Below are 25,995 nucleotides of genomic sequence, written 5' to 3'. Positions count from 1 at the left end.
CAAATCAGGAGAGCAGTGACCACATCTGTCCTGAGATCACACCACCTTGGAAGCAGAGGAAACTTTCAAAACCCCCAGACCTAGCTCTGAAAACAACAGTACACAAAAGTCTGAAGCTTGGGACAGTGCCCCTCCCTCACCCCTCAACCCGAGATAGAACCCAACTTTAACATAGAATACAAAATCAAGAAATAGGCTAGAAAAATAAGAAAACAACAACAACAACAAAACCACCCCCGACCATAAAAAGCTAGTATGGTGACAAGGAAGATTAACACAAACTGGAAAAAGATAATGATGTCTAAACAAGCTACAAGCAAAGGCTCAAAGAAAATAAAATGATTTGAACATGTTGAACAAGAATTCTTGAAAGAACTAAAAAAATTACTTTAAAAATCAGAGTGGTAGAGGAAAAATTAGACAAAGAAATAAGAGTGAGGGAAAAAAATTGTAAAAAGTCAGTTCACAGAATAATAAAAGACACACACACACACACACACACACACACAATACCAAAGAAAACAATACCTTAAAAAATTGACCACATGGAAAAAGAGGTTCAAAACCTCACTGAGAAAATAATTCTTTAAAAATTAGAATTGGGTAAGTGGAAGCTAATGACATTATAAGACATCAAGAAACAATGAAATAAAGTCAAAAGAACAAAAAAAAATAGAAGAAAATAGGAAACATCTCTTGAAAAAACAACTGACCTGGAAAAGAGAGGAGAGATATTTAAGAATTATTGGACTACCTGAACCCCAGGGTCAAAAAATAGTCTAGATATCATATTTCAAGAAATATTAAGGGGAAACTGTCCCAATGTTCTAGAACCAGAGAGTAACAGAGAAATTGAAAAAATCCACTAATCACTACCTGAAAGAGATCCCCAAAATGAAAACATTCAGAAACACTATAATCAAATTCCAGAGGTCCCAGGTCAAAGATAAAATACTCTAAGCAGTCAGAAAAAAAAAAAACATTCAGCTGTCATGGACTTACAGTCAAGATCACACAAGATTTAGCAGTTATCACATTACAGGAGTAGAGGGCTTAGAATATGATATTGTGGAAGGCAAAAGAACTAGGATTACAACCAAGAATAACATATCCAGAAAAAACATTCGTATAATCCTTTGGGGGTAAATGGATATTTAACGAAATAGAGGGTTTTCAAATATTCTTAATGAAAAGACCAGAGCCGAATAGTAAATTTGACTTTATGATTTAAGAGAAGCATAAAAAGGCAAACATGAAAAAGAAATTATAAGAAACTCAATAAGGTTAAACTTTTTACATTCTTATATTGGAAGATGATGTGTGTAACTTCCATGAACTTCATCATTATTAGAGTAGTTAGAAGTATTTTACATAAACAGGGCACAGGAGAGAGTCAATTATGTTAGAATGATGTGAAAAAAATGAAAAGCTGAGAAAGAGAGATGCCCTGGGAGAAGGGGGAAGGGAGAGGAAGAATGAGAAATATTTTTTTTACATAAAAGAGGTGCACAAGAAAGAGCTTTTACAATGGAGGGGAAAATGGGGGTGGAAATGTTGGGCAAAGCTCAAACCTCCCTCTCATCTTAATTAGTTCAAAGAGCTGTTGTTTTTTCAGTCATTTCAGTCATCTCTGACTTCATGATCCCAATGGAGGTTTTCTTGGCAAAGATACTGGAGTGGTTTGCCATTTTCTTCTTCAGTTTATTTTATAGATGAGGAACTGAGGCAAACAGGATTAAGTGACTTGCCCAGGATCACACAGCTAGTAAGTGTCTGAGGCCAGATTTCAACTCAGGAAGACCAGCCTTCCTGACTCCAGGCCCAGCACTCTATCCACTGTACCACCTAGCTAATAAATAGATATATAGATATAGATACAGATATATGTATGTGTGTATGAATGTATACGTATACATGCATGCATACACTCTCTCAATTGAGTGTAGAAATTTATCATACCCAACAGGAAAGTAGGAGGGGAGGGGGACAAAGATAAGAAAATGGAGAGGATGGTAAAAGGGAGGATAGATGAAGGAAGGCAGTGGTCAGAAACAAAGTAGACTTCAGAGGAGGGACAGGATAAAAATGGAGAGAGAAGGGAACACAGAAGAAAATAGATTGGAGGGAAATGTACCATTAATAATCATAATTGTGATTATGAATGGGATGGACTCATCCATAAAACAGGAGTGGATAGCAGAATGGATTAGAAGCCAGAATCCAACAATATCTTGTTTTTAAGAAACACAAGAAACAGAGAGAGATACACAGAAATAAAAATAAAAGGCTGGAGCAGAATCCATTATTCTCCAGCTGAAGTTAAAAAGGCAAGATTAATAATCATGATATCAGACAAAGCAAAAGCAAAAATAAACCTAATTTTTAAAGATAAGCAGGGAAAGTCACCATAGACAATTAAGTATTATGAATACTAAATGTATAAGCACCAAATGGCATAATATCCAAATTCTTCTTCTTTGTGTGTGTGTGTGTGTGTGTGTGTGTGTGTGTGAGAGAGAGAGAGAGAGAGAGAGAGAGAGAGAGAGAGAGAGGCAATTGGCATTAAGTGACTTGCCTCCAGTCATCCAGCTAGTGTTACGTGTCTGAGGTCAGATTTGAACTCAGGTCCTCCTGACTCTAGAGCCAGTACTCTATCCACTGTACCACCTAGCTGCCCCAATATTCAAATTCTTAAAGGAAAACAAATGAATTACAGGAGGAAATAGATAGTAAAACTATACAAGTTTCAACTCTCCCATTTTGGAGCTAGATAAATCTAACCGTAAAACACACAAGAAACAAGTTAAGGACATGAATAGAATCTTTAAAAAATTAGATATGATAGGCCTCTGGAGAATAATGATTGTATATAGAAAGGAGTATACCTTTTTTCCAGCTATACAATGCACTTTCACAAAAATTGACCATGTACTGGGGCATAAGAACCTTGCAAACAAATGCAGAAAAGTAAACATATTAAATGCACCTTTTTTAGACCATAGTGCAATAAAAAAAATTACATTCAATAAAAGCACCACAGAAGTATGGATTAAAAATTAACTGGAAAGCAAATAATGTAACCTTAAAGAATGAGTGGCTCAAGAACAAATCATATAAACAATAATTTCATTAAAGAGAATGACAACAATAAGACAACATACAAAAATTTGTGGGATGCAATCAAGGAAGTACTGAGTAAGAAACTAGACAGAGACCAACATCTCACACCAGATATCAAGATAAGGTTAAAATAGATAAATAATTCAGACATTAAGGGTGATATAATAAGTAAATTGGGGGAGCATGGAAAAATGTGCTTATCAGATCTATGGATAAGGAAAGAGTTCATAATTAAGCAAGAGATAGAGAGGATGATTGGAAATAAAATTGGCAATTTTGATTGCATGAAATTAAAATGGTTTTACACAAACAAATTTAATACAGCCAAAATTAGAAGAAAAGCAGGAAATTGGGAAAAACACTTTAAAGCAAGTTTCACTGAGAAAAGCTTCATTTCTCAAATATATGGGGAACTGACCTGAATTCATAAAAATAAGAGCCATTAGCCAATTGATAAATGGCCAAAGGATATGAACAGTTAGTTTTCAGAAGAAGAAATTAAAGCTATCAATAGTCACATGAAAAAAGTGTTTTAAATCATTATTGATTAGAAAAATACAAATTAAAACAACTCTGAGATATCACCCCCTACCTACCAGATTGGCTGACATTACAGAAAAGGAAAATGGCAAATGCTGGAGGGAATGTGGAAAAATTGGGGCACTAATGCACTGTTGGTGGAGTTGTGAACTGATCCAACCATTCTGGAAAACAATTTTGAACTATGCCTAATGTGCTATAACACTAGGCATACCCTTTGACCCAGCAATACCACTACTAGGTCAGCATCCCAAAGAAATCAAAGGAAAAGAAAAAGGATCTATATGTAGAAAATATTTATAGTAGCTCTTTTTGTGGTGGCAAAGAATTGGAAATGAAGAGGAGGTGCCCATCAATTGGAGGATGGCTAAACAAATTGTGGCATATGATTGTGATGATTATTGTGCTATAAGAAATGATGAGGGGGATGGGCTCAGAAAAACCTGGGAATATTTATAAGAACTGATGCAAAGTGAAGTTACTTCACTTTCATATAAATATTCCCACAAGCAATAGAACATTATATATAGTAACATCAATATTGTAAGGATGACCAACTGTGAAAGACTTAACTACTCTGATCAAAGCAATGATCCGAGCCAATTCCAAAGGACACATGATGAAAAATGTTATCCACCTCCAGAGAGAGAACTGATACACTTTGAATGTAGATTGAAGCATCCTTAAAAAAAAAAAAAACAGCTGGCTCAAGCTAAAGAAGAGCTGGGTGTCCTAGGTTATAAGATTCAGCACTGGTTTATACCCTTTTTCTTAAGGATTTATACAAGAACAATCTATTGTTGAGATCAGATTTGGGAGAGCAATTTGGATGTGAAAGAATTCATTTTGACAACATTCTCTTAGCCATTCATTGGGAGCTTTATTTAATATGTAAACAGCACAGGCCTCCTTAGCAAGAAAGCTAAGTGAGAACCCTATATTTAAGGGAGTTGTGCTTATCTAGAGGTTTCAAAATGATAATGCAGTTTTAGAGGTTTTTGTGGGGGTTAAAGATTAAAGAAAGGATTTTATGTGTAAGGTGAGGGAAAGAAAGGGAATTCTTTATGGTTTAAGAATTTAAGGACAGGGCAGGAGAACATAGGTTAAAATTTTAAAAATGGGGAATACAGGATAAGGGAGACAAAAGCAATACTTTTGGTACAGGTTGTCAAACCCCATGAACCCTAATAAATTGCAGAGTTTGTTTTAAGAGACAAATGAAATTGGGGTGTGTATATCACCATTTTAATTTCTCTTAAGCTGCCTAGACATGCATTGCATGGGAGTTCAGTCCAAAACTGGGCTCCTCTAAGGGAGCCAGTTTAGAAGTGGCTCAATTTGGGATTTGGGAGGTATATGCCCTTCAAAGAGTAGGTGTTCTCAAAGGGTGTCAGTCATCCCTGATTGGTCAATACACCGGGAGGTGAGATATATTAAAATGAGGTCTTGAGTACTTGATTTAGGTCACTTAATCCTGACGTGTTCTATTAAACCACGCCCTGTTTTAGCTATCTAGGAAGAAGAATTTGTCACCACCCAAGCCTGAATAGGATAAAATCAGTTCAGGCCTGGGTTGGAATTTGACCAGGACAAGAAGATTCAATGCAATCTCATTATCAGTAATGTCCTTCTGAAGAACTTTGGGCTGGGAGCTCTGAGTCTCCAAGACACAGATTACCAAGAGAAATAATTTTTCACAAAGTTTAAGGAGGAGTTTCATGAGGAGTTTTATAAGAAGTTTTATATGTAAGTTTATGTATATGTATGTATATATATATATATATATATATATATATATATATATATATATATATGAATGGAGCTTTATAAGAAGGAGTTTTTTCAAGATAAGGGGAAAAGGACTTTAGGACTCCCTCAAGTTACAGAATAAGCTACAGGGCTTCACAAAATATTGGAAAACCAACCCTTAATATTCTGCTTAACCCCTGAGGACACCATTTGTAACCACATCACTATCAAATAAAAATGGTTAAGAGGGAATCACAAGGGGGTTCAGGATTGCATTTCCTTCCTTGTAGACTACCACAGTTCTCATAGACAGAGGAAAAAACAGGTCAAGAAAGATGACAATAACTGAAAACAGTTTCATCTATAAATACAGTGACTTACTTCTGAGAGAGAGAGAGAGAGAAGTGAGAGGAAGGTAACAAGAAATAGACAATGGTTTGTGAGGAGGCTGAAAACAAAGGGGAACAAAAAACCATTCAGTCAGAGGAAACCAGGAAGTACAGTAAATAGGGTGGGTCCCTAAATAAAGTATTGAGAATGAAATATAGAGAATGTTTGAAAGCTGCCGTGTGCTGTCTTGGCTTTGAAGAACATATCTGCAGGTAAAGGGTGGAAGTTGGAGAGGGGCAGATTTCTCTTCAATGTAAGTAAAAATTTCACAATGATTAGTTATACAAAATTGTTATGGGTTGTCTGTGTATATAATGGGTTCCCTCTCATGAGGGGGTTTTTAAAAGATGACTGGATTCCAACTTACTGAGGATGTTGTAAAGATAATTCGTTGTCAGGTTGAACCAGATGGCTTCTGTTGATGTTTCAACTTTTGAGATTCTTAGTAAAGGGGTCAGGTCCAAGCAGGAAAGGGGGGGGGGGAAATACCTTAAAAAAAATTGCTTCCTGGTTTAATGAAAGTGCTCAAGCAATAACATTTTTTTCTCAGTGTTTATTGAATACTTGGTGACCTAAGGGTAGGACGGGCAAGAAGAGACATCCATTATAATTAGGGATGGGAAAATTCATTAGGGAGTTTAGAAAGGTCCATTCCCAAACAAGATTATTTTAGTAATTCCTTGTAGAGACATAGGCAGCCGCTTCATATTTAATGTCTTTTCTGAATGTAAGATGCTAGTGACACATTTTCAGGGTCAAAAAGAGGGAAAAGTGTGAAACGAGCAAAGATCAGGGTTCTAAGAATTAGAGAGCTGTTAAAAAGTATAGTAACCAAACATAAAGCAATGTCCTTTTTAATTACTCTTTACATTTTTTTATGTTCATCTTTCATAGGTTACTTAGCAGGGCTTCAAACCTGACTGCTTGGAAACTTCTGGTAATGATGATGTATATATTAGCTGCAATGCTCATTCTGATAGCTTCTAAAAACTTCTCAAAGGTAAACAGTGTTTAATTTCCAGTAACATAATTTCTCCCCAAACAAATAAAAATAGAAGACATAGGAATCACAGAAGGGAGTGCTGATGGCATATTTATCTATGGCCACCAAATGATTCTAAGTTTTCCTTTAAAAAAAAAAGACGTAAAACCTTAAAAAGGACTACTGTCTCTGAAGTTTATATAGAGCCTGGAACTAGGCCTTATTTGGGGAGCTCATTTTTTCACATGGCCCAAGCCCATCTTGAACTTCATGGACTATTGCAGGAAGAACCAATGACTGCCCTTCAAGGTAGAGCATCTCAAGTTCTAAATTGATTTCCAGGAAAGAAAAACATAGAATAGCTAATTCTTGTGTGGCCATGAAGAGTCCAGAGGGCTGCCTATAGGCATAAGAAAGTAACAAGCATGGAGACAACAGCAATACTTTGAGTTTTTATGGTGCTTTTTTAAAGTTGTCCTGCTAATAAAGGAGATTTAGAATGGAATTAATAAATATCTGTCCAGACAATTTGTAAAGCTGGATAGAATGTCAAATGATGAGTTTCCACCTTCAAGAGGGCCTTGGAGTTAGAAGCTCATGGAAAATGCACAGGGAATAACCACCGAGTAACAGGATCATTGAATTTTATAGTTGTAAAGAATTGCCATAATTCAACCCCTTCTTTTTACAGGTAGGGAAGGTGATGCCCAAAGATATTTAATAACTCGTTGAGGGTTGTGCAGCTAGTTAGGGACAGAACTCAGACCAGAATACAGGCTCTCTGATTCCTAGTGCGGGGCTTCTCAAACCTCTTCCATTATTTCCCCCTCCTCCCTCCCCCGCCCTTTGCCTCTCAGCTTCAGGACCTTGTCTCTAACTTTACTGAGAAAATCAAAGCCATTCTTCATGAGCTCTATCTTCTTCCCTGTTCTGTCCCTCAAAGCTTCTCTTCCTCACCCTCTCCTTTTTTTCCCCCCAGGATTTGAGGAAGGGGTAGTTCATCTTCTTGCCAAGGTCAACTCTGCTACTTAAGCTCTCGATCTTACTTGATCTCATTCCTTTCCATCTCCAGGATCTCTCTCTCTCTCTCTCTCTCTCTCTCTCTCTGTCTCTCTGTCTGTCTCTCTGTCTCTCTGTCTCTCTCTCTCTCTCTCTCTCTCTCTCTCTCTCTCTCTCACACACACACACACACACACACACCACACACATACACACACATACACCACACATACACATACCACATATACCACACATACACACAGCACACACACACACACACACACACACACACACACACACACACATACACTTTGGTAGACTTTAGCTAGTCCCTGTTTTTCCTTCCACTAAGTCTCAGTTGGTTTCTAGAGACTTTTTACATTTTATATGTATAGTTTATAGATTCAGATTGAGGAAGTATCCCTAGGGTGGCACCGTGGTAGAAAATTAACTACATGAAAAATATGATTTAAAAAAGAGGGAAAGGGAAAGAAAGCACTCAAGTCACGTAGCTCTATCAATACATATATACATATATACATAATGCATATATGTGTGTATGTGTATGCATATATACAGATAAATACATATATGTATACACACATACATATATAGGGGTGGGATGTGTGTATGCATATATGCATATATACATATGTACACGTGAATACATATATATATATTATATATATATATATATATATATATATATATATATATACTTATATACATACACACACACACATATATACCCAAGTTACCCCTGGGCTGGTGTAGTATCCAGAATTTGGGGGAATAAAAGCAATTATGGGATTGCTGTTGCTCTTCTGATCTTCACTATTCATGCTTGCTTCTATTTAGGGGATCTAGTATGAGCAGGCACAAAGGAGTGAGCACCACGTGGAAGTCACATCCAACTTTTGTTTCTCCTTAATCACTAATGTCATTTCCTTTGATATGATGGCCTGCTTCCTATTCCTCATACTCAGTGATTTATCTACCTCTCCACATTGCATGTTTCCTTCCCTCATTCCCAACCTCCAATTCTTAGATTCCCTGGTTTCCTTTAAGCTCAACAGAATCAATCAATCAACCAATTTATACAATAACAACAATATTATAAATAGAAATAAATTTGAAAGAATTGGAAACTCTGATCAACCCAATGATCAACCACCATTCCAGAGGACTCTGCCCACCTCCAAAAAGAGAGGTGATGGATTCTGAGGCATAATTGAGGCATATGTATATTTATGTACACACACACACATACACACACACACACACACACACACACACACACACATAGACAACGTAGGGGTTTGTTTTTCTTTACTACATATGTTTGTAACAGGAATTTTGTTTTTCTTACTTTCTCAATAGATGGAGAAAGGAGGTGGGAGGGGAAGAATGTGGACCTGAAAATAAAATAAAATTGATTTTTTTTTAAGAAAGAGCTCATATGTCACTAGTCCCAGAAGGGCCTTCTCCTGTACCTACAGCTGTTTGTATCATCCCTTCTAAGGCTATCTTCCATATACTTCGGATTTCTTTCATATGTAATGATTTATATAGGTTGTCTTCACCACTCAAACGTAAGTTCTTGGAAAGAAGGGACTATTTTTTTTTCTGTGTCTTTCCAGGGTTTAGTTCAGTGCCTAGTACATAGTCCTAGTAAAAGTTTAATAAATGTTTGTTGATTGATTTGACAATATTGATTTGTGCTGTTGTCACCCTATGAACACTCCTGCAGAGTGTTCTTTCAGCTCAATCCAAATACTGAAGTTTCTCCTCTGAGCCAATGGACATCTGCCCACTTTAAATATCTCATTATGAGCTGGCTCCTTCCCATGCTGCCTAGGAACACGCCTAGATCTTCCTCATCATTGAACTTTAACCAACTCTCTCAACTTCAAGATATCATCCCGTATTTCTCCTCTGCTAGGCCACCAAATTCTTAGAAAAAGACAGAAACCCTCCTTGTCTTGACTTTCCCACCTCCCAATCACTTCTTCGTACCTGGCACTCTGGCTTCTTATCCCAAGTCTCCCTTGAAGTTGCTCTCTCCAAGTTTGCCCATCATCTTCCCATTGCTGAATTGCATGGCTTTTTTTTAGCCTTCATCCTTCCTGACCTCCCTTTAGCTTTTGACATTTTTCCCCAGTACACTCCACACCTTGAGTTTTCATAATTTTTTTTTCCTTTCTTGATTTTTCTTCTAGATGTTTGATCATCATTTCTCAGTTCCTTTGATGGATCTTTATCCATATCAAATCCCCTGACCATGAGTGTTCATCTTCCCCTTCCCTTCCCTCCCATCCCTCTCCCCTCTCTTCTCCTCCCCTCCTTTTTTTTCCTCCCCTCCCCTCCCCTTCCCTTTCTTTCTCTGGCTTGCCAGCCTGCCTATTATCCTATCTTGCTGCCCATCTCTTTGTCTGTCTTACTCCCTGGTATAATGGATAAACAGCAGCAGCAGGTTGACCATTTCTAGTTGTTCCGATGAATATCTGGCTACTGGACCCAGATGGCTCAGAGGGAGAAAATGAGGCTGGTGACCTTGCACAGCCTACTTCACTTAAATCAGTCAATTGCAAGTCATGTCATCATCTCTCTGATGTCATAGTCCTCTTTGAGAACGAGGGACAAACACAACCTGTGAGTAGTCCGAGCTGACTGAATAGGGACCCAGTTGGCCAGTTCTAGTTGGGTAACTCAGCTTGTCATCCCTTCCTCTTTCCCCTTTCTTTTGCTCTCCCCTGTAGGGTTTACTGGCTAGGTCTCTCCCTCTCAAAGACCAAGCCCTAAATTCAATTCACTCTGGAACTTTTAGATTGAACAATAGGTCCCTGCCCAAGCACCACTTAAAAGTTATTTTTTAGGCCCTCCTGGCTCAGAGTAAAAGTAAATAGTTACTTTTTTTTTCAGCCAGCCACCCTGAGGGTCTTCCCCTCCTAATTTGATTTTTTTCCTTTTCTTTTCTTTTCTTTTCTTTTCTTTTCTTTTCTTTTCTTTTCTTTTCTTTTCTTTTCTTTTCTTTTCTTTTCTTTTCTTTTCTTTTCTTTTCTTTCCTTTTCTTTCCTTTCCTTTTCTTTCCTTTCCTTTTCTTTTCTTTTCTTTCCTTTCCTTTCCTTCCTTTCTTTTTTCTTTCTTTCTTTCTTTTTTTTTTCTTTTTTTTTTTGTATTGAAAGGGCCATCCCTTGACTCACTACTTAAACAGGCCCATTCACTGAATGGGAGTTGCCTCATTCAAAGTGAGAACCTGAGAAGACCTTAGCTTAAAAGAGCCAAAGTCTCCCACTGCATCCTGGGCCATCTCCAGTCATCCTGCTGAATATCTGGCCGCTGGATCCAGATGGCTCTGCAGGAGAAAGTGAGGCTGGTGACCTTGCCCAGCCCTCCCTCGCTCAAAGTCAGTTGCAAGTCATTTCATCATCTCTCTGATGTCATGGTCTTCTTGTGAGAACAAAGGACAAGCACAACCTGTGAGCAGCAGGCTATGTGTTCAAAGATGCAAACTTACCAACAACTGAAGATACTGAAATAGGGAGAAGTTCTGTTTTCGGCACATATTAAGTCATATTTCTTATTATTTCAGTTCTGGCCTGCACTGGACTTTCCCATCTCTAAGTATTACTGGGGTGCTTCCAGGAAACCCCTGTGTACTCAACCACCAATCACTGAAACAAACACTGACATGGAAATAAACAAAATCAAGAAACAGCTAGACCAGCTCATTCCACACAGACTGTTCTCTCATATCAATACCACCACAAGTGCAGCCCACAGCATGGCCAAAATCATCAATCCTAAGACCACCTACTGTAGAGGGGATCAGCTGGATGTTCTCCTGGAGGTGAGAGACTACTCAGGACAAAGAAAGGAATATGGAGGGGACTTCTTAAGGGCCAGGATTTCTTCCCCAGAACTGAAAGCAGGAGCTTCAGGAAGAGTGGCTGACTTCAACAATGGCACCTACCTTGTCAGCTTCACTTTATTCTGGGTGGGCAGAGTCTCTGTGTCTCTTCTGCTCATGCACCCTAGTGAAGGGGTATCTGCGCTCTGGAGAGCAAGGAATAGGGGCTATGATAAGGTGATTTTCACAGGCCAGTTTGCCAATGGCACATCCCTGGTCTTCAGTGAATGTGGCCTGGTTCTAAACACAAGTGCTGAACTGTGCCAATACCTGGACCACCGAGACCAAGAAGCCTTCTACTGTGTGAAACCTCAAAGAGTGTCCTGTGATGCACTGGTCCAGCTGAAATCTAAGAATAAGCAAGTCTCTTATCTTAGCAGCCTAGAGAAAAGTCTATTTATCAGGTAAATAAATTCTTCTAGAACTTCCCTGCCTCCATGAGCCAATGTACTTGAATAAGAGTTAAGGACCCTGAAGTTGTATTTATTTATGTATTCTCATGAAAATGTCTTCTCATGTAGGAATGTGGATCTGAAACCACTTTGGACCTGAGTGTATAATACAGGCAATAATTACCCTTACACACACACACACACACACACACACACACACAAATATACCATATGGCCTGAAACTGTGGCTGCCATTTCTGGAGATTTCAACTTCCCTGTCCACACCTCAGATTTGCTGCTGAGACAAATGAGTTGTTTGGTCTCTCTTTTTTAACTCTGTGAATTCCAGGCTGCCAGTTGGATAACTTCTGTTCCTTTCTTTTTAAGGTCCAATGTAGGAGTGAAGATTTTGAACAGCTTTGATCCCATCACTGTCTCAGTGTGTAACAGTAAGTATTCTTTTTAAATGTCAACCCTCTAAATCAGAATTACTCCAGCAGTAAGAATGCATTCTCTGAGTTTGAGATGAAAGATGTCCAATTCAGGATGCAACTCTCTCCTGGTTTTCCCCTTACCTATCTGACTACTCCTCTGTCTCCTTTGTTGTATCCTCATTCAGATTATGACCCCTAATCATACATGTCCCTCAGGGTTCTGTCCTGGTTCCTCTTCTCTTCTCTTCTCTTTCTATACCACTTTACTTGGTGAAATCATCAGCTCCTATGGATTTAATTAACCACCTCTATGCTGGTAATTCTGAAATCTACTTTTCCCGCCCCAGTTTCCCTCCTTACCTCCAATCTTGCATCTCCAAATTCCTTTCAAATATCTTAAACTGGATTTCTAGTAGCCATCTTAAATATGACATTGAAAATGCCCAAAATAACACTCATTATCTTTCCCCCTAAACATCCCTCCCTCCTAACTTCCCTATTACTACAGAGGGTAACACCATCTTCCCAGTCCCTCAGTCTTGCAATCCAGGAGTTGCACTGTCTTCTCACCTCCCATATCCAAGCTGTTGCCAAGACCTCTAGATTTCACCTTTGTAACATCACTTGAATATGTTCCCTTCTCTCCTCTGGCACTGTAACCACTGTGATGCAAGCCATCATCACTTCATCCCTGGACTACTGCAATAGCCTGCTGGTGGGTCTGCCTGAATCAAGTCTTTGCCAACTCCAACTCCAATCCATCTTCCATTCAATCACTAAAGTGATTTTCCTAAAATTCAGGTCTGAAGACGTCACCCCTCTACTCAATAAAGTCAAGTGGCCCCCTTTTTCCTGCAGGAGCAAATATAAAATGCTCTATTTGGCTTTTAGAGCCCTTTCTTACCTAGCCTCCTCCTACCTTCCCAGTCTTCTTATATGTTTCTACCAGACACATCCTCTTTAATCCAGTGACACCTGCCTCCTGGCTGTTCCATGAACAAGACACCCTATCTTTTGGCTCTGAGTATTTTCTCTGGCTTTGCCCCACGCTTGGGGCACTCTTTCTTTTCTGCTCCTATTACTGACCTCCCTGGCTTCCTTTTAAGTCACAACTAAAATTCCACTTTCTATGGAAGCCTTCTCCAACTCCTCAATTCTAGTGCCTTCTTTCTGTTAGTTATTTCCCATTTATAAAGTATATAACTTGCTTTGTATCTATTTACCTGCATGTTTTCTCCCCCATTAGACTGTAAGCTCTTTGAGGGCAGAAGTATCTCTTTTTGTATCCCCAATGCTTAGCACAGTGCCTGGTGCATAGCCTACTATGTGCTTTATAAATGTTTATTAATTGATCTACCTTCTATGTATTATTAGCAAGTATTTTAACCAATATTAATAAAATATTTTCATTAAATAATTAAAAATAAGTCACTTTCATTGAACCATCAGGATCATTCCTTCCTTGAAGTATTCTCTTAAAATAAACATCACAGCCTCAAGGTTAGAAAATACTTCCAAGGTCATCTGCTCCAAGTCATACTTGAACCTCTGACTGAAGATCTCCAGAGAGGGGCAATCCACTATTTCCCAAGTTATTCCACCACACATTTGGTCAATTTCCCATTCTTAGGCTGTTTTTTTCCCTTAGAGCTTAAAAATCCTCTATTGGATTTTCAAACTGGATGTCCCAGAGACATATGAAATTCAACATGTCTAAAGCAGAACTCATTATTTTTCCCCCAAAGCCTTCCCTTTCCTAAACTTCATTTTATTGTCCAAGGCACCACCATTATTCTAGTTTCAGGTCTGCAAGCATTAATCTGGACTCCTCCATCTCCCTCACTCCACGTTCATATCCAATAAGCAGCCAAAAATGGCCACTTGTACCTTCACAATCTCTGTCATCTCCAACCCTTTCTCCCTGCCATCTTAATTCAATCCCACCTCCCATCTGTCAATGATCCTAGCAGCCTCCTGCTTAGTCTCCCCACTATGTCTCTCCCTAGCCAGTGTGACCTACACAGAGTGCCAAAGCACATGGTATTCTATTTCTTATCTCTGGGCTTTTGCATTGACTGTCTCTCACACCTGAAATGCACTCCCTCCTTATCCCTCCAGGAGTATCTCTCTTCCTTCAAGCCTCTGCTCAGTCACCACTTTCTACATAAAGCTTTTCCTGATGCATCCCCTCTCCCAGTCTGATCATGCCCTCCTTCACAATCTACCTTTGCATCTAAATGCTTTATATTGATTTGTCTTTATTCTCTTTACATGGTTTAGTATTCCTTTATTTGTTGTTTTATTGTCTTCTCTCATTAAAGTGTAAGCTCCTTCCAAAAAAGTAATTGTTCAATTAATTTTATTTGTATCCTCAGCATCTAGCACAGTGCCTAGCATATGTTGAGTCATTTCAGTCCTGTCCAGCTCTTTTTGATCCCATTTGGGGTTTTCTTGGCAAAGATCCTGGAGTGGTTTGCCATTTCCTTCTCCAGCTTATTTTACAGATGAGGAAATTGAAGCAAACAATGTTAAGTAACTTACCCAGGATCATACAGCTAGTAAAAGTGTGTGAGGCCAGATCTGAGCTCAGGTCTTCCTGACTCCAGGCCCATCTATTATGCCACCTAGCTACCCTATAGCACATAACAGATGTTTAATAAATGCTTGTTGATTGATTCATTGATTGACTCATCCTAAGTCCAGTGAGCTAAAGTGTAGTTCTCTTTGAGAATGAAGGATGAACAACAATCTGTGGTAGCAGTAGCTGCCAATTGGCCAACTCCAGATGGGCAATGTTGCTATTTCCTTCTCCTTCTCCTCCTCCTCCTTCTCTCCCTCTATCCATGTGATTAATCATACCCTTACATATGGGCCACTGTCCAAAGGAATATACATTTTGATTACTTATACATCTCAAGGGATCTTGGGGGTGGGGGCTAGATTTTTTTCCATCCCTATTTATTTATTTATTCTATCTTTTTTTTAAACTAGGACAATTAACTCTTTTGTCTCATGTAGTTTTCATTGATAATTTCTTGAAATACAGCTATGGAAAACCAGGCTTTGATAAAGCCCATTATGATTCAAATGGAGCTACTTGACTATGCCTTTAAACCCTAATCACTCTGGCCTTCACTGATTGGCCAATAGTGGGTCCCAGTCCAAGCCTCACTTGCTCATTGTTTGGGTTTTGATGGCTCAGAATGAGTGTAAATAGCAATTGTTTCTGTTCTGGCCAGATTGATTCTTTTGTGAAGGCAAATTAAACCATCTTTTGGCTCAGTTCATACCAAGTCTTTAATTATTGTATGGTCATTGCCTCAGACAAACTGAGACCTGGGAAAGACCTTAGCTTAAAAGACTGCATCTGGGGTCATCACTAGCCATCTTGCCACTGGTCTCTTATGACTCTGGAGGAGAGAGTGAAGCTGAAGGCTCTGCACACTTAAATCCTGCCTCACTTAAATCCAATTCATTTGCAAGTCAAGACATTACTGTCCTGATGTCATTGGACCTCTTCAAGAATGAAGGGACAGCTAAGTGGAACAATGGATAGAGCTCCAGCCTTAGAGCCAGAAGGCCCTGAGTTCAAATCTGGCCTCAGACATTTGACACTTACTAGTTGTGTGATCCTGGGCAAGTCACTTAACTCCAATTGCCCCACCAAAAAAAAAAAAAAAAGAAAGGACAAACAATAGCCACAATGGCTTGTATACTTTAGTGTACAGCCACCTCTACCCTTCCCTGATAAGGGCAGGCTAATATCCTTTTAATCATAGCCACCAGCACCTAGCTAACAAAAGCCTGGCAGGGTACCCTCAGGTTAAAATTAAGACATTTCTTTTTAACCTCAGCAATTAAGGTAGAGATCATAAAGCTTGGTCTTGGAGAGTTATCAGACAATGTTAAAGAATTCTCAAGATTATCTATGGTTCAGCATGCAGATGAATTTAAGCCAGAATAATCAATATTTCTGTTTCTTTGATATTTTTGATACTATTATTGTGTTTTATTGACAGATCAAACAATGTCATTAAAAAGGAAATGCAAACCTGGGGACTGGTCTCCAGTCTCCACTGGCTATGTCTGGAATAATACATGGAATCTGGTCTCCTGCAATTTGTCTTATTTCCACTCTGAGACCCAAATGAAGGTTTGTTTGAAGGGAAAGCTCGTTTATATCCTGGGAGACTCCACAACCCGTCAGTGGATGGAATACTTCATAAAGCACATCAAAAGTGAGTTTTGATATTGAGTTCATCCTCATATTTCAGAATCTGCTTCTTCAGGTTTTGAGGGGAGGGGATATAGTCACATGCTGCATTTTTTTTTCATATTCCTTAATTTCAAAACTTTCAACTTTTTATCTAAGATGTGATTGCCATTCCTTTGCATTTATATATTTCACAGACCTAATGGGAACCAGTGAGTATAAACTGCTTCTCTTCCTTCTTTACAGATAGTTCCCACTTTATTATTCACACAGTGAATACATTGAAATTAAAATTCAGATATCTATAATTAAACTGAAGGAAGAACATCAATGGGTTTCTGCTACACTTCCCTTCCTTCAGAGAGGTTCTGAGATTTATAAACAATATAGGACAATGGTTCTCCATTATTTTAAGAAAAAATCTGGGAAAAGAAACCCTATCACTTCTTTTGACTGTAAATTCTACTATAGAGACACTATTCACAAAGAGTATTCCCACTCAGTGTTCCCATGGCAGTTAGAGAAATTACAACTTTAGTTTCACCCCTAATAGCTGAGGAAACTGAGGCCCAGAGAGGTGAGTGAATCAGAACTTCTCCTAGAATTCATGTCACAAAGATGCATATAATCTTAGAGCAGGTCAAGGCCTCAGGCATAATAGAGTCCAATCCCTTCATTTCATGGCCTCCTAACTTGCAGTAGAGTGTTCTTTCCCTTATCTTGAGGATCACCTTCCAATAGATCAAGATCTGATGGTAAATTTCCAAGGACAGTGCTGTGTAAAGGAAAGAACACTAGACTTGGAGCCAGGGAGACAAGTTGAAATCCAGGCTAACCTACTGACTTAGACCCAGGGCAAGTCATTTAACTAATCTATGCCTTTACGGATAAGTTTCTTTATTTGTAAAATGAAGGGGTTAGACCCAATGAGTCTAAGGTCTTTTTCAGCTCTAAATCCCTGATGCTATCCTTCCTACCAAGAATTGATTGTGTGATATGGGAGATGCTGTCAAAGGACCACCCAGCATAGTGTATCCACATCAAAGAAGGTGCTATACTCTATGAGCAGAACAGAATTGAAGCAGCTTAATAGATGTGCAAATTTAGAGACTCCACCCCAAATGTTGACAAGCACTATTTGTGCCTGACCTGTGGTGAGCACTCTGAGCTCATATCCGTCTGCTCAGCCAGTAGGACATACTGTAACTTGACTCTAATATCATTTTGGTCCTCCTCTAGAATAAAGGACAAAAACCAAACAACCAGATTGTATGCTCCCTGAGGGCAGGGAGTATCTTTTCCCTCTTTTTGTATCCCCAGCACTTAGCACAGTGCCTGGCACATAATAGGTGCTTAATAAATCTTTATTGACTGATTAACAGAGAGCATTTGTGGTAGAATCATAGAATCGTCAACTTTCAGAGTTGGCAGAGACTTCAGAATCCATCTACTCTGACCAATAATTGAATAATAATACTATACAATAATAATAATAATACCTGTGACATAGTCATCCAGTCTTTGTTTGAAGACCCTCAGAAGGAGGAACTTATGATCTCCTTAGGCAGCTCATTCCCCTTCCATCACCCTTAATTGTTAAGAAGCTTTATTTACAATAAGCAAAATCATTCTATGTGATTTCTGCACATTCAACCAATCACTCAACAAATATTTACCAAATGTTTATTATGTGCTGGGCTTGTTATTTTTCCTTTATTTTCAAAGAAGACCAATTTGACATCATGGGTGATACCTTGACTTGCTCATGCATTGGATTTAAGTGAGGCAGAGTAGCACAAAGTTATCAAACTGACTGGTGATGCCAGGAGGTAGTGGATGACCTCAGGGTCTTCAATGTCTGACCAAGCTCTATGCATTTCACAGCTCCTGCTTAAAGTGCCTATATGGCCATTGGAACAAATTGCCCTCATCTACCATTCTTCTGGGAGATGGCAGGGAAGTCCCTGTCTAGAGAGGCATAGGGTCCCTTTATCAGCTCTTGCTTTCTAGCCTGAGTTCATGGGCCATGCTTACCTCATGGTAAATTTGGCTATTGACAAATTAAGTCCTTGCCTGGAAATCTGGTTTATGCCTTAAGGAAAGGGACCACAAAGGGGCTGGTGGAGTCAGGGAAAACAAGTCCAGTTCTCTGGATATGACTGGGAAGATCATACTGGAAAGAAATGGAGACTAATGAATCAACCACACTAATAAAGCAAAAAGAGTACAGAGGCAGTCCCAGGATGGCATAGGGAATGGGCTGGGAGAGGAAGGCAGGAAGCTCAGGAAGGAGATGGGGGAATGAGAGGGGCCAATAAGAGTGGGGAGTACTTAGGCAGCATGGACCCATAGCAACTGGACAAGTGCTGGGGGGCAGGGTTTGGGGTCTAATTACAAGAACAGATTGTCAAATTTTCAGTGTAAGAATTTACCCTTTAGAAATTAGCAAAAGCTACAAAATAGGACTTTATTTCTTATGTTGTTGATTGTCTAGACTTAAGAAAGTGATGGAGAAAATTTTAATAATCCAGATGAAATTTACAAGTATGTCATGGATGATTTTTTTTTCCTGAGAGCCATTTTGTTAAACGTTGGCCAGCATACCACCGGGTGATGGATGGCCTATGCAAAGGCAAGACATAGAATATCTTACATAAGGAACAGAGAGAAGGCCTACTTGGCTATGGATGTCAGAGTATAGAAGGAGGAATAAGGTCCAGTGGTTTGGAAATATAGGTTGGAACCAAATCATGAAGGGTTTAAATGCCTAAACAAAGGAGCCTCATATTTTAACTTAGAGGTATTAGGGAGCTATAGGAGTTGATTAAGTAGGAGAGCAACATAGCCAGATATGCATTTAAGGGAGATCACTTTGTCAACATTTTATAGGATGGACTGAAACAGGAAAACTAACTAGGAGGCTATTACAATAATCTAGATAAGAAGGGGTGGGACTCAATTAAGTGTGTCTGTATGAGTAGAAAAGGTGTTTGATGTGAGAGATGTGAGGGTCAAAATAGAAAGCTTTGGCAACTGGCTGGATATTTGGAGTAAGGGACCATGAAGTCAAACATAATATTGATGTTACGAATCTAGACAACTGGAAAAATGATGGTGTCTGACAAAAGTAGAGAAGTTTACATGAGGGGAGTATTTGGAGGAAATGATAATGAGTTTGTTTTGAATATCATGATTTTGAGATATTTTGGGTATAGTTTGAAATGTCAAATAGGCAGTTGGAGATGTAAGACAGGAGCTCAGGGAGAAAACTGGGGATAGATAAATAGATAGACAGATAGATAGATAGATAGATAGATAGATAGATAGATAGATAGATAGATAGATGTATCTATACATCTCTCTCTCTCTCTATCTGTCTCTCTCTCCCTCCCTCTCTTTCTCTCTCCCAGTTCTTTCCCTGAGCTCCAAGTCTTATATCTCCAACTCCCTTTTGGACATTTCAAACTGGTTGTCCCAGAAACATCTCAAAATCACTATGTTCAAAACATGGTTATAGATATAGAACATAGAGATAGATATAGATATGTAAATATATCTATATCTATGTAGACAGACAGACAGATCAGATAGATAGATAGATAGGGGAGTCATCCATATAGATTTGGTAATTAAACCCATGGAAGTTGATGAGGTCACCATTACACATTCCTGGAACTTGTTCTCTTGTTTTTCAATTGTTCAGTCATGTGACCTTGTGGACCATACTGTCCATGTGGTTTTCTTGGCAAGGATGCTGGAGTGGTTTACCATTTCCTTCTCCAGTAGATTAAGGAAAACAGAGGTTAAGTGACTTGCCCAGAGTCACAGACCTAGTAAGCGTCTGAGGCCAGATTTGAACTCAGGTCTTCCTGACTCCAGGCCCAGCACTCTATCTACTAAGCCATCTAGCTTTCCTCTAAGAAAATGCAAACTAGAAATAATTCTTCTTCCCAAAGACAGGCATTCAAATTCATGAAAATGCTTACCTTACCACCCCTAAGTTGTCTCTTCCACTAGCTATGTATCTCATATTCTTTCATCTCACCCTTATATTCAAATCTCCAGTCATTGTGATTTATATCTTGCCACTGGGCCCAGATGATTCCAGAGGAAAAATTGAGGTTGTAACTTTGCACAGCCTCCCTCACTTAAATTCAATTCACTTGCAAGTCATGACATCACCTTCCTAATGTCATGGTCCTCTTCGAGAATGGAGGACAAACAACAACTTATTAGAATCAACAACAGCAATCTCACCGCCTTGGTAAGCCACCTCTGGTTACATTCCATTTTCTCAGAATCCTTCCTAAAAGGTGGTGCCTAGAAGTGATTACAAATAATACAGATGTGGTTTGACCAGGGGAAAGTATGTTGAGACTGTCATCTGTGCTTCCCTTAAATACATACCCTTTTTGGCCCTTTTTGGCTTCCATATCATGTGACTGAATTAGTAGCCAGGTCTACAAAAACCTCAGAACTTTCATGCAGAACCCATTGCCTTTCCATGTCTCCCCAAGCCTATACTTATAAGATTAAATGTTTGACCCCTGGGGTAAGATTTTATATTCATCCCAGTTCAATTTCATTCTGTTGTATTTGACATACTTTCATATTCTGTCAAAGGTAGGATCTTTTTGGATCCTAATTCTGTCTTTCAGTGTGTAAGCTTGTCCTTAATACCTTCATGCCATATGTTAATTTGATAAATGTGACATCTTTGCCTTCATCTGAATCACTGACAAGGAATATTGCATATAAGACAAGGTGTTTGATTGGGGCAAAAGGGTGACATCTTGCCTCAGACATTTAAGAGCTGTGTGATTCTGGACAATTTCCTTAACCTCTTTCAACCTCAATTTTCTTATCTATAAAATTGAGACAATACTATCTGTAGCACTTCACTCACAGGGGTATTGGGAGGATCAAATGAGGTCATGTATATAAAGTGCTTTTAAAACCTTAACATACTATGTGAATGTCAGTTATTACTATTATTGGCAGTAATAATAATAATAAAATCAAAGATTACTCCCTGGGGCATTCCACTAGAATTCTTCTATGCTGACATTGATCAGAACTGAATAGAAAAAAAAGAAAAAAAAAGAAACCAAAATCCTCTAGCTATTTATTTGAGTTCTTTATTTCCCAGAAGTGATGGGAAAAATAGATTCTCACTGCTCTGGAAATATTATCAGAAATCTTTGTTTCCCTAAAGTATTGTATTCATATATGTTATCATTTCAGCAAAACTCTATAAGGATGCTGTCATTACCCCATTGATAAATATCATAAGCTCTTTCAGGATTAGCCTGCTTGGGGAAAGCAGAAGAGTGACTAGGGAGGAAGCTAGAATAAAGCAAGGGAGTCATTCCTTTCAAAATATTGGTTTTCTGTATGAATAAGATTAATACTATCCTTATAACCACTATATTTTAAGAGGATTTTGGAGGCTATGTATTTTATAGCTGAAAAAGTATTTTTTTGAATATTGTCTTAGAGGCAATCATTTGTAACTATGCCCACACTATTCATGACACACTTTTTAAGGTGGTCAAACTTTTATAACTTAAAGAGATAGCTCTCACCTCTAAGACTACACATATTACCTCCCTACTCAAAGATCTGAGCTTCAGATTAATTATCTTCTCAATGGGTCTTCATTCACTTCAATTTGACAAGAATATGTTACTCAGTCACGTCCAACTCTTTGTGATCCCATTTGGGTGTTCCTGGCAGATATAATGGAATGGTTTTGCCATTTCCTTCTCTAGCTCATTCTCCAGATGAGAAAACTGAGGCAAACAGGTATGTAACTTGCTCAGGGTCACACAACTTGTAAGTATGTGAGGCCAGATTTGAATTCAGGAAGATGAGTCTTCTTGACTTTGGGCCCAGCACTATATTCCACTGAGCCACCTACATGCCTCTCAACAAGAATATATTGCTCGTTAATTACATGTTCAACCCCATACTAGGCTGCGGGTATAAGCAATAAAAAGGAATATGAGAGCTGGATCTTATGAATTAATTAAACAATCAAGGAATATTTAGCAAGCACCTACCATTAGCCTGGCACTGTACTAGGTGCTAGAGATACTTCTGAGTTTGTGAAGTATTTAGATAATCTACCTAGGAGAACTCATACAAGTAAACACTCCCATGGAGGTCAGAAGCAGCACAAGGATACTCTCAAGGTCTTTCTGAAGATCTCTGAAGAACTGTTGATTGAGAGATACTGTCACAGGACTGCCCAGCATGGAATGTCTGCCTCAAAAAAGGTGCTGTGCTCTATGAGCAAAGCAGAATTGCTTTGCAATAGCACAAAGAAAACACGAATCTAGAGACATATCTCTCCCAAATGTTCAAATAGACTATTTGTGCCTGACCTGTTGCAGAGCCTTCTGAGCTCATGTTGGACTGATCAGCCACAGGCAGACATACTGTACCTTGACCCCAATATCATGATGCCATTAGTCCTCTTTGAGTACGAAGGACAAACCACAACAGATAACATTTGTTTACAAAGTGAGAAACAGTGGGTCATAATGGATAGAAAGTTGGCCTTAGAGCCAAGAGGACCTGAGTTTAAGTACTATCTCTGATACATAGTATGTGATCTTAAGCAAGTCACTTAACCTCTTAGTGCTTTAGGTAACTCTTTGAGACTATAATTTGCAGAAAAGGTGCCAGACTGCATTAGTAGAGTACATTCCCTCACCAGGAAGCACCCTGTATGAAAGGAATCATTGGTCCAGTCCATATCCCAGTCTCTATCCCTTTTTAATGTATGGGAGAGGCAGTGTCAAAATGGTGAAGTAAAGGCAGGAACTCCTCTGAGCTCTCACCCAAACTCCTCTAAATACCTTACAGTGGAAGGGAAGAGGGGAGAGATGAGGGGAAGTGAGTGAATATTACTCGCATCAGAATTAGCTCAAAGAAGGAATAATATACTCAATTGGGTATAGAAATCTATCTTACCCTACAAGGAGGGGAAGAGAATAAGAGAAGGGAGGGCAGATTGGGGGAGGAGGTAGTCAGAAGCAAAACACTTTTGAGGAGGGACAGGGTGAAGAGAGAGAGAGAATAGAAATAGAATAAATGGGGGGAGCGGGACTAGAATGGAGGGAAATACAGTTAGCAATAGTAACTGTGAAAAACATTTTTGAAGCAAGTTTCTCTGCTAAAGCCTCAGTTCTCAAGCGTATAGAGAACTGAGTCAAATTTATAAAAATAAGAGCCATTCCCCAGTTGACAAATGATCAAAAGATATGATCAGTTTTCAGATGAAGTAATCAAAGCTATCTATAGCCATATGAAAAAATGCTTTAACTCACTATTGATTAGAGAAATGTAAATTAAAACAATTCTGAGGTACAACCTCATACCTGTTAGATTGGCTAATAGGATGGAAAGGTAAATGACAAATGTTGGGAAGGGATGGGGGAAAATGAGATATTAATACATGATTGGTGGAGTTGTGAACTAATTCAACCATTCTGTAGAGCAATTTGGAACTATGACCAAAAAGTTATTAAACTATGCATACCCTTTGACCTAGAAATACCACTACTAGGTCTGCATCCAAAAAGAAATAAAAAACAAAAAGGAGGGACAGCTAGGTGGTGCAGCCCTGGAGTCAGAAGGACCTGCCTCATATACATAATATTCACTAGCTGTGTGACTCTGGGCAAGTCACTTAACCCCAGTTGCCTCACAAAAATACATAAATACATAAACAAACAAACAAACAAATAAATAAATAAATGCAAAAACACAAAGGGCAATGAACAACATGTACAAAAATATTTCTAACAGCTAATTTCTGGGGACAGAGAATTAGAAATTCAGGGGATGCTCATCAATTGGAAAATGGGTAAACAAGCTGTGGTATGTGATTGTAATGGAATACTATTGTACTATAAGAGATGATAAGCAGGATGCTCTCAGAAAAGTCTGGAAAGAATTACATGGGCTGATGCAAATTGATAGGTACTGTGTACAAGTAACAGCAATATTATAGGATGATCAGCTGTGAATGACTTAGGTATTCTCAGCAATACAGTGATCCAAGACAACTCTGAAGGACTTATGATGAAAAATGCTATCCATCCTCAGAGAAAGAACTGATGGTGTCTAAATACATATTGGAGCATACTTTTTTCTTTTCTTTTCTTTTCTTTTTTTTTTTTTAGTTTTTCTGGTCTATATTTTATTTCACAATGTGACTATTATGGATATGTTTTGCATGACTACACATGTATAGCCTATATTGAATTGCTTGCCTTCTCAATGGTGGAGGGTGAGGAGGGAGGAAGGGAGATAATTTGGAATTCAAAGTTTTAAAAATGAATGTTAAAATTGTTTTTGAATGTAACTGGGGAAAAATAAAGAAAAAATACCAAAAGAAACCCACATCAATAAAACTTAAAAAAGAAAAAAAAAGTATATAATTAAATGACAAAATGGGTTAAACAATAACTAGTTCATGATTAAATATCTTTATGTAACATTTTTCATTATTCACCACTTTTGTACAACTAGTCTCTCATTTGGTTTTCCATTTGGCTGACTCATATTCAATTTAGAGTCAACTATATTCCCCCTTACCTTTATTCTACGCTTTTACCTAACCAATCTGTATAACTTTTAAAAAAATTCCATTTGTGATTTTTCTCTTTGTTGTCAGCATTGAAGTCTGTTGATCTCCATGGATTTGGGAAACTCCGTCATCAACTTGCTGTGGACTTGGAAAGGAAGATCTACATTCAGTGGCAAAGACATGGCTACCCCTTGGTTGGCTCAAGTAGCTATTCAGCAAAAGAGAATGAGTACTTGGCCCATGCCATAGACAGAATAGCAGGGGACAGAAACACCGTTATTGTCTTTTCTGTGGGCCAGCACTTTAGGCTTTTCCCCATTGATATCTTCATCCGACGGGCCATCAATGTCCATAATGCCATTAAACGTCTATTCCAGAGAAGCCCAGAGACAAAAGTGATCCTCAAGGGTGAAACTACCAGAGAAATTGATAATGATTCTGAGCGACTTAGTGACTTTCATGGCTATATTCAGTCTCTGGTTTTGAAAGACATCTTCCAGGATCTTGCCGTGGGTGTTATTGATGGCTGGGACATGACCATTGCCTATGGCATTAATGAAGTCCATCCACCTGAATATGTAGTTGAGAATCAGATTAACATGTTCTTAAACTATATTTGCTAGAAAAAAATAAAAAGATCAAAGCCCAATTATCTACAAGCAAATTA

The 25,995-nt window shown here is 38.6% G+C and overlaps 1 protein-coding gene across 1 annotated transcript; it reads left to right on the top strand.

Annotated features, from left to right (window-relative positions):
• Positions 1–5,946: 5,946 nt before the first annotated feature.
• Positions 5,947–25,995, top strand: LOC110210749 (NXPE family member 4-like). The gene is made up of 6 exons (XM_078146191.1): positions 5,947–6,011; positions 6,694–6,799; positions 11,322–12,094; positions 12,470–12,531; positions 16,536–16,754; positions 25,416–25,995. The coding sequence occupies exons 1-6, from the start codon at positions 5,947–5,949 to the stop codon at positions 25,949–25,951; spliced, it is 1,761 nt and encodes a 586-aa protein (XP_078002317.1). The 3' UTR covers positions 25,952–25,995.

Source organism: Phascolarctos cinereus, unplaced genomic scaffold (genome assembly GCF_003287225.1).
Source record: "Phascolarctos cinereus isolate Bilbo 61053 unplaced genomic scaffold, phaCin_HiC Scaffold_726;HRSCAF=1367, whole genome shotgun sequence".
Lineage (NCBI taxonomy): Eukaryota > Metazoa > Chordata > Mammalia > Diprotodontia > Phascolarctidae > Phascolarctos > Phascolarctos cinereus.
The sequence above is the reverse complement of the archived record's forward strand: the minus strand, read 5'-3'. Positions and strand labels throughout refer to the sequence as shown.